At 38.8% G+C, this 8,922-nt stretch overlaps 1 protein-coding gene across 2 annotated transcripts in view; it reads right to left on the bottom strand.

The window, feature by feature from the left end:
* Window positions 1-590: 590 nt before the first annotated feature.
* Window positions 591-8,922, bottom strand: part of LOC307135765 (NACHT, LRR and PYD domains-containing protein 12-like) — a 60,222-nt gene continuing 51,890 nt past the window's right edge. For both annotated transcript variants that reach the window (XM_079832410.1, XM_079832411.1), the window contains exons 16-18: window positions 8,730-8,903; window positions 1,867-2,025; window positions 591-1,637 (exon numbers count right to left, since the gene is read on the bottom strand). In XM_079832410.1, coding sequence (XP_079688536.1) covers window positions 1,631-1,637; window positions 1,867-2,025; window positions 8,730-8,903 — 340 coding nt within the window. In that variant the 3' untranslated portion in view covers window positions 591-1,630. The remainder of the gene's footprint in view (window positions 1,638-1,866; window positions 2,026-8,729; window positions 8,904-8,922) is intronic.

The following is an 8,922-nucleotide window of genomic DNA, read 5'->3' as shown; positions in this document are numbered from 1 at the left end:
AAGTTTGTTAAATTTAGCTACTTACCTTAGTAACGTAGTTTTTAATACTATATGTGAAATGAAATGTTATTAATATCTGCTCAATCACTTCATGAATGTTAAGTTCAATAGTGAGAAGATTTTACTTGATAATAACAGGTTAGCAGAGCAGTAGCAGTGACATTTACTCAAAATGTGTTAAGAGGATTTTATCAAGTAAATCCTACAAGTTATATTTTTTTTAGTGTGTACTGTACTTCAGTAAAATCACAAAATATTGCTGTAAAATAAACTACAAATTACTTTATTTCACACACAACAATTAACTGTAAATTGCATTGCAGTATTATACTGTAATCGGCTCTAGGGAATCTAGTGGAGCACAGAGCAGAGTAATGGATCACAGGAAAAGCAATCACAGACAGAACTGGTTTTGCTGGAGATTTGGCCTGGGCTAAACTGATTGCTTCTGCTTCACATGATATTGTGATATTGTGTTGACCTCTAGTGGTGAGCTTGAGAAACTGCTTTTTCTGTTTCAGGTCTACAGCTTTCACAGGAGAATCTCTGCATCTGCTGTTGCATCTACTGAACAAATGAACCTTTCAAACCAAACTAAATTATTTTATTTGTATATTTACACAATATGCCAATACATTTTAAAATACATACAATGGCAAAAGAGAAAATTATACTCGCTGAACAAAAAGTATTGAATGTAGCTAGACTGGCGACAGCTAGAATGCGGTGGATTATGGTTCATGAATGCTGTGACTGCTAAAGCTGAATCTGAGTCTGGGCTGGTGTGGGAAACTTCATCATCTCTCACTGTAGGACAGTCAAAGCTTTGAGTCTGATGAACACAGACATATTTCTGCATTATGAGACAGACAGAACCTCATACTCATTTAAAAATAGATATTCTCTATATAAAATAGGATTATTTATTAAAAGAAATACAAATGTAAAACAGATTCATGTAAAATAAAATAATGATAATAATACCAGTGATTTGATTGATTTAAATATCTGTACATGTATTTAATGATTTAATATATATATATATTAAAGTACTACATTTGAGAATTAAAAATGACCAATATTAATTTCTTCATTATAGATGAGTTTAATCCCAACATTAGTATGATGTAGGACACTAAAGACTCCCATTCCTGCTAATGCAGCTCATCTGATCTCAGATCAGGCTCTTCCTCCTCTATTTCAGCTCTTAAATCAACAATAACCAGTCAACATTACTCATCATGTGTGTGTGTGTTTCTATTGATGCTGCGTTATTACATCTGAACGTCTGAATCTCTTCCTCCTGTATGCATTAGTACTCATTATAAATGATAATACACAAGAGCTGGTATGATGAACTGTACATGTGTTAAAGCAGTGCTATTTGAAAAACTGCATGTATATAAACAGCTTGAGTTCATAACAGCTGTAGGTTTGGCAGTGTATTTATGAAGTGCTGTAGAGCAGCATCTCAGCTAAACTACCATCACACATATTCATTTATTATAGTGTTATATTGAGAACCTCCTGAGGATCTTTAATCTGATGGTGGCTTTGCTTGAGCTGTTGATGTCTCTGGTTCCTCCTGAGCTTTAGGCCAATATAACCTGTGCTCCTGCTCCAGCTCTTCCTATAGGCTGAAAGAGGAAGTAGAAGAACATAATCAGTGCTCAGTGGAACAAGCTGCACATTATATCAATATTTCAGTTACTTTGAGTAAGTGTATAGACTATCAGATTAGTTACTGATCTTACATTATTTGGTGTACATATTGTCTCTAAATATTGATGTCTTAAATATAATACATTTAAAGTTAAATCCCCATGTGTGTGTGTGTGTGAGTGGTGTAAAGTGATGTTTCCTCACCTCAGTTTGAGTCCTGAGTCTCGTATCTCGTCTCTGAGCTGCTGTGAGTTTCTGATCTTATTGTTTCTCAGATCAAGCTCTTTTAAAAACTGCAGTGCTTTTGAGTTTGTCAAAGACTGAGTTAAAGAAGAAACATCTGTAATGCCACAGTACTGAAGGCTAGAAAAGACAAACACAAGAGAAAAGAGAAATGATTGTAACTTTCACCCAGAGTGTGATCTCAAACCAGAGGCTCTGACATGTTCAGCTCAATACGAACTCATGTGATGAGAGACTTCCAGCGTGAATGAACACATGAATTCTGTGTCAATGTCGAATCTGACAGGAACATTCACAGCTTGATCTGCACTTCATAACAGCTTTGCTCAAGAAAATAAAGACCTGCAGAATAAAGAGGCTGTTTGGGGAAATGTGTGTCACGTGTGTGTCACATCTGCTCCTGCTTTTACACCTGCAGAATTTCATCTCACAAAGGTAAATATGACAGAATATCAGGAAAGGTGTCTGATAGATTAAAACTACCAGCAGTCACAGTTCTTACCAGACCATTTATAAAAAAGACAAGTATTTTAAACATATATTAATGTGTTAATATGCCACATTGGTAAAATGTTTAAAATATAATAAAAGACAACAGAGCAGTTTAAAAAACATAAGAGCCCAATCTTCAGTCAGAGGAAGAAGATTCTGCAGGAACACACTTATCACACACATCATTTCTTGATCAAATGTGTGAAGAATAATAATGAGTTAAGCTCTGTCTGGTTTGATGCTTGTGTTTGCAGTTTTCCCGCTGCTGTTTGCTCTGTGGTGAAGGCATCTTATCCTCACACATTATTCCTGACTGAAGTTACTGACTGACAGAAGCTGCTTGTGCCGCACAGCACATATAAAGCTCACTGATGAAGACATGATCACACACACCATATGGTCTGTGACACTATGGCCTAAACTGACCTGCGAGCGCTGGGTACTCGAGTGCTCAGACCCTGCTTTATCACATCACTAAACACATCACTAATAGAGGTCGACCGATTCATCGGCACTGATAGTTGATTGGTGGAACAATCGGTTATCGGCAAAAATCGATAGAAGGTCTGCTGGCATTATATAGCACGAGAGCGCCCTCTAGAGGCCAAATAACAACTATCACTGACGGTGTTTATATTAACATGTGAGGCTGTGCTGAACGGAGAGCACACACTGCACAGAGAGAGAGCGCTCACACATCAGATGTGTGTTTAAAACACTGACAGTGAAACGGTATGAATACAGAACACTTCAGTACATGTTTCCAAATCATTATAAAGTCATTCATTTGTTGACTAGATGCTGCATTAGCAGGGAAAGAACAGCAGTGTGTGTGCACTTTGTAGTCGAGGCTGAGAGGACATTAGCATTAGCATTAAATTAGCAGTAGCCCAAGCAGTTAAAACAATGTAACAACTCGTGATGTGAGAAAGCAAACTGTATCGCCAGCAAGCCGACAGAAATATAAACACATCACATTTACATTACATTTACATTTAGTCATTTAGCAGACGCTTTTATCCAAAGCGACTTACAAATGGGGGCAATAGAAGCAGCTAGAGCAGTCGAAGGGCAACAATATCAGCAATAAATAAGCTAATACATCCTTGTGAACAAATGGGATTTGCAGTTACCTATGACATTTACATACATTTTTCTAGATTATCCACAGGTTCCTGCGTCCCATGAGGCCTTGCGTCAAAAGTGGGAGCGTCTTCCGGTTTGAAGTAAAGAAGCGGGACTTTATGCATTTCCATCGTAGTTTATGCGCACGTTTTCATATCGGATAGAAAATGTATCTTTTTATTATGCATACGTTTTTTATGCACATTTATGGAATTCATGCGCATGTTGGCGTTTCCATTCAGCATTTTTTGATGCAATATCCCAAAATGTGCATAAAAATAGGCGGATGGAAACACAGCTTATTGACATTCAACAGTTGACAGTCAAGATATCCAAATGTGCTAACGCTGTGGGAACACAACCTCAACGAACTTTCAAAAGGGTGAAGCAGCAGAAGTGCCTCGTATCACGTACGGTAGCATTTTTAGCTATTTTCTAGATTCAGTAACGTTAGCTTGTGATGGTAAGGCGATGAGCAATCTGAAAGCTCAGAGGTGTATCAGTATCTGTCGGAAACGATCTAAAAGTGGACATTGAGCCGAGTCTACACGTATCCCATCATAAGGCATGTGTTCCAGCATCAGTGACCGGTGAAGGACAGACCGCGGGTGTTCATGTGTTAGGGCCAGGACGCTGCTGGAGTCATGAAGGGTTGGAGGGCTAGGGTTAGGGTTAGAGTTAGGGTTAGGTTAGGGTTAGGGTTGGAGGGTTGGAGGGTTAGGGTTAGGGTTAGGGTTAGGGTCAGTGGCGTAACTTTGCTTTGAAAAGTGGTGGGGACAGTGCCGCCGATCCCATTACGCGCATCACGCGCTGCGTAGGGCACAACAACAGCCCGGGAGTCTATGCCCAAGACCAACCTAAAAAATGGTTTGCATTCAAACAAAAATGCAGTATTGCAGTAAGAAATATAATTTTAGCACTATAATTTTTATTTATATATCCGTATCAATTTGATAAATAAAATTATAATATTGGCAGTCATTTGCCAGTGGATCTTTGATTCAACCGATTGGCTCGTTTAGGCTACTTAGAAGGCGGGACACATTCATTACGCGTTGCAGTTTCTCCCATTCATAAGTAACCGCACCCGACCGTCTTTCTATATAGTATTTTGACTATATATGAGTTTCCAATTCCTGTGTGCTCATTTGTCATGAAAAAATATCTGTAAGTTTGGCACATTTGGCTGCGTCATCCTCCAATGCCTTTCTTTTTTTTAACTTGCCTTTTTCAGCTCCCCCTGGCATCTTTTTACTATCCATTTTATTCTTCGCGATTAGCTTACTCTCCCCACATCATTAAATGACGGTTTTGTTTTTTTTTTTTCTCAATGACAACGACCTGAGTACACGCGACGCACTTCAGTTTAAAGAGAGAGAGAGCGCGCGCTCTGACAACAGAAAGCGGCACTTTTTAATGCACGGTCTGATGCGCTGATTTAAATTCAAATCTAGTGTAATGTGCTGTGTTGTTATATCAGTCACACAGTAACTTAACACATATAGACATACAGAGAAAACGAAGAGAAAGCAGCCGAGTCTGCCGGCCCAATTTATGAGCGGAAAGAGCTGCCCACCGGGAATTCTCCCGATTCTCCCGATGGCCACTCCGGGCCTGCATTCTATGTACTAAAAAGAAAGACGCTTTCAGCCTTATCCAGGCCATGGGGTTCAATCCATTCCCGACGTTCTTATTTTGCTTCCGATGTATTAAATTTACAAGCAATTAGTTTATGAAACCTTGATCAAAATTAAAATACAATTAACTTTTCATCATCAACATATACAAATTAAAACAATAATATAATAGGCTAATATTTAAAGATATAGCCTAACTATGAATCTAAATAGGTTATGTTTTGCTTGTAGCCTTCTCCACTCGTTTCAAAAATATATATTTTTTTTTATCAAACGCAAAGTTTTTAATTTCAAATTTAATTCCTAAATTCAGTTCATATTTCCAACAAACGAAATTCCGAGCCAAAATAACGAAGTGGTAAAAAAAAACCCTGCAAAAATGAAAAATATTAAAGAATACGCAGGCGCTTTCGTCGGCATGAGTATAGGCTATAAGATGCGCAATATGTCTGGAGACATGGAGTGGACATGATTTCTATTGAGTGTTGTTTTGCAGAAATCATTTCTTGTGAATTTTGTTTTCTATAAATTGTATTTTAATTTTGATCAAGGTTTCATAAACTAATTGCCTGTATATTTAATACATAAGCAAAATAAGAACGCCAGGAATGGATTGACATGCTTAACGAACCCACTGGCCTGTTTCCGCAGACCGCGGCCTTTGAGTAGCCTAATGCTGAAAGTGTCTTTGTTTTTAATACATTTCTAGAATATATGTATTACAGTAGCCTATAGCATACAATATATTACAGTAGGCCTGTTTTGATATTTTTGCACCGGGGTCCGTATTTTCTAGGTTAAAGTTATGCCACTGATGTTAACATGAGCGGTCCATGGCACCTGTTACCCGTAACGAAGTGGTAAAACTTTGAGTTACCACCATGCAATTTCAAACATTTCGCTCGTCTCTGTATGTGGCAGGCTGGCAGCAATGCGTCACAATAACCTGGCATGTAACAGTCGATCATTCTTTACAGATGATGTTGTGTTTGGACAGAAGACGAGTTCTTTATTAAACTCATAAAAAACAATAGAATATAAAGTGCCACAATTTATCAAGACCTTGAAGCAGATAAGAGAGAGAAACACCCAGAATCAACTCATGCCGCTCAAGTATAAGGGGCTTTCCTTGCCATCAGTGCTTGAATAACACACGCGTGCGGTGGCTGGGATACACGTAAACCTAACAACATACGTGGCATAATATTTGGAATGATTTATCACGTGAGGAAAAAAATTGTTTTAGTCGCATAACATCAGTTAATGGAAACGCTGTCATTTCGCAATATTTTTTTTTATCGACTTAGGAAATATGGCAAAAGTTTTGTGCAAATCTGTAATGGAAAAAAAGCTTCTGACCGGCGGAAAAATTCGTTAAATGAATGAATTACGATTTGTAGATAGTGCTTTTGCTTTAATACACACCTTCCGCAATCTATTTTTCAATTACTTTTAAAAAGTGGTGGGGACAATGTCGAGCCTGGCAAAAAGTGGTGGGGACATGTCCCACCCGTCCCACCCGTAAATTACGCCTATGGTTAGGGTTAGGGTTAGGGTTAGGGTTAGGGATAGAGTTAGGGTTAGGGTTAGGGATAGAGTTAGGGTTAGGGTTAGAGTTAGGGTTAGGGATAGAGTTAGGGTTAGGGTTAGAGTTAGAGTTAGGGATAGAGTTAGGGTTAGGGTTAGAGATAGGGATAGAGTTAGGGTTAGGGTTAGAGATAGGGATAGAGTTAGGGTTAGGGTTAGAGATAGGGATAGAGTTAGGGTTAGGGTTAGGGTTAGGGATAGAGTTAGGGTTAGGGTTAGAGTTAGGGATAGAGTTAGGGTTAGGGTTAGAGTTAGGGATAGAGTTAGGGTTAGGGTTAGGGTTAGGGATAGAGTTAGGGTTAGGGTTAGAGTTAGGGATAGAGTTAGGGTTAGGGTTAGAGTTAGGGTTAGGGATAGAGTTAGGGTTAGGGTTAGGGATAGAGTTAGGGTTAGGGATAGAGTTAGGGTTAGGGTTAGGGATAGAGTTAGGGTTAGGGTTAGAGTTAGGGTTAGGGATAGAGTTAGGGTTAGGGTTAGAGTTAGGGATAGAGTTAGGGTTAGGGTTAGAGATAGGGATAGAGTTAGGGTTAGGGTTAGAGATAGGGATAGAGTTAGGGTTAGGGTTAGGGTTAGAGATAGGGATAGAGTTAGGGTTAGGGTTAGAGTTAGGGATAGAGTTAGGGTTAGGGTTAGAGTTAGGGATAGAGTTAGGGTTAGGGTTAGAGTTAGGGATAGAGTTAGGGTTAGGGTTAGGGATAGAGTTAGGGTTAGGGTTAGAGTTAGGGTTAGGGATAGAGTTAGGGTTAGGGTTAGAGTTAGGGATAGAGTTAGGGTTAGGGTTAGAGTTAGGGTTAGGGATAGAGTTAGGGTTAGGGTTAGAGTTAGGGATAGAGTTAGGGTTAGGGTTAGAGTTAGGGATAGAGTTAGGGTTAGGGTTAGAGTTAGGGTTAGGGATAGAGTTAGGGTTAGGGTTAGAGTTAGGGATAGAGTTAGGGTTAGGGTTAGAGTTAGGGTTAGGGATAGAGTTAGGGTTAGGGTTAGAGTTAGGGATAGAGTTAGGGTTAGGGTTAGAGTTAGGGATAGAGTTAGGGTTAGGGTTAGAGTTAGAGTTAGGGTTAGAGTTAGGGTTAGGGTTAGGGTTAGGGTTAGGGTCATGTATTAGGGCCAGGACCCTGCTGTAGTCATGAAGCAGCTCTTTTGTGGAGGGTCAGTAAAGTAAGGACAATGTTTATTGTATTGTAATATTATGAATTAACTAATAAATGTACTAAACAGAAATGTTTAGTGTGTGTCATTCATGTTGCTTCACAGTAACCTTCACTTAACCCTTGTGGCACCATCTGATAAAAACAATAGTAAAAATTATCATTTTGAAACCTTGCCAATGATCTGAAGAACTCTTAGCCTCTCCACTAACTAGCACACACAATCCCATCGGTAAACTACTCCCGCCGCCTCACCGGAAGCTGTACGCACGATCTTCTTTACAGTAGCGGCCCCCGGAAACAGGCGGATAGCTAAAGGAACATTTATTTATAATATTTAATGTTTAAATTATTTTCTATAGAATTTGTTCTGTTAGAACTTTTTTAATGTATCCATTTTTACATATTTAATTTAGCAATTTTCATGGTTCAGTACTGTTATGTTTATTTATTTATTTTTATCCATTTTAAAAACTATCGGTTGATTAATCTGTTATCGGCAAGTGTGGTCCAGCCTAGTTATTGGTAAAATCCACTATCGGTCGACCTCTAATCACTAAGAGCAATTATTTTCCACAAATATAAAGCTCACATTATTCTGCTCTTCATGAGATGTTGATTAAAACTGTTTTGGTTACATTTTTAAAAGTTGAAGTGATTTTAAAGGGTTAGACCTTCATAGGGCATTATTTAATATAACTCTGATTGTGTTCGTCTGAATGAAGAATATCACACACACAGAAGATGAGCTGAGGGAGAGCAAATCATGGGCTAATCTTCATTTATGGGTGAACTAACCCTTTAAGCATTTTGATTCTTGTCTGTGAATGTGACTGACCTCAATCTCTCCAGTTTACAGTGAGAATCCTCCAGTACGGCACATAATGGCTTCACTCCAGAGTCTCCTAGTTCATTCATGCTCAGGTTCAGCTCTCTCAGGTGTGATGGGTTTGATCTCAGAGCTGAAGTCAGGATGAGACACTGTTTCTCTGTAATACTGCAACTCCACAGACTGAAAACAGAAAGAGAAA

Source organism: Gobio gobio (assembly GCF_949357685.1).
Source record: "Gobio gobio genome assembly, chromosome: 13".
NCBI classification, from domain to species: domain Eukaryota; kingdom Metazoa; phylum Chordata; class Actinopteri; order Cypriniformes; family Gobionidae; genus Gobio; species Gobio gobio.
This window is presented reverse-complemented; position numbering and strand designations above follow the sequence as displayed.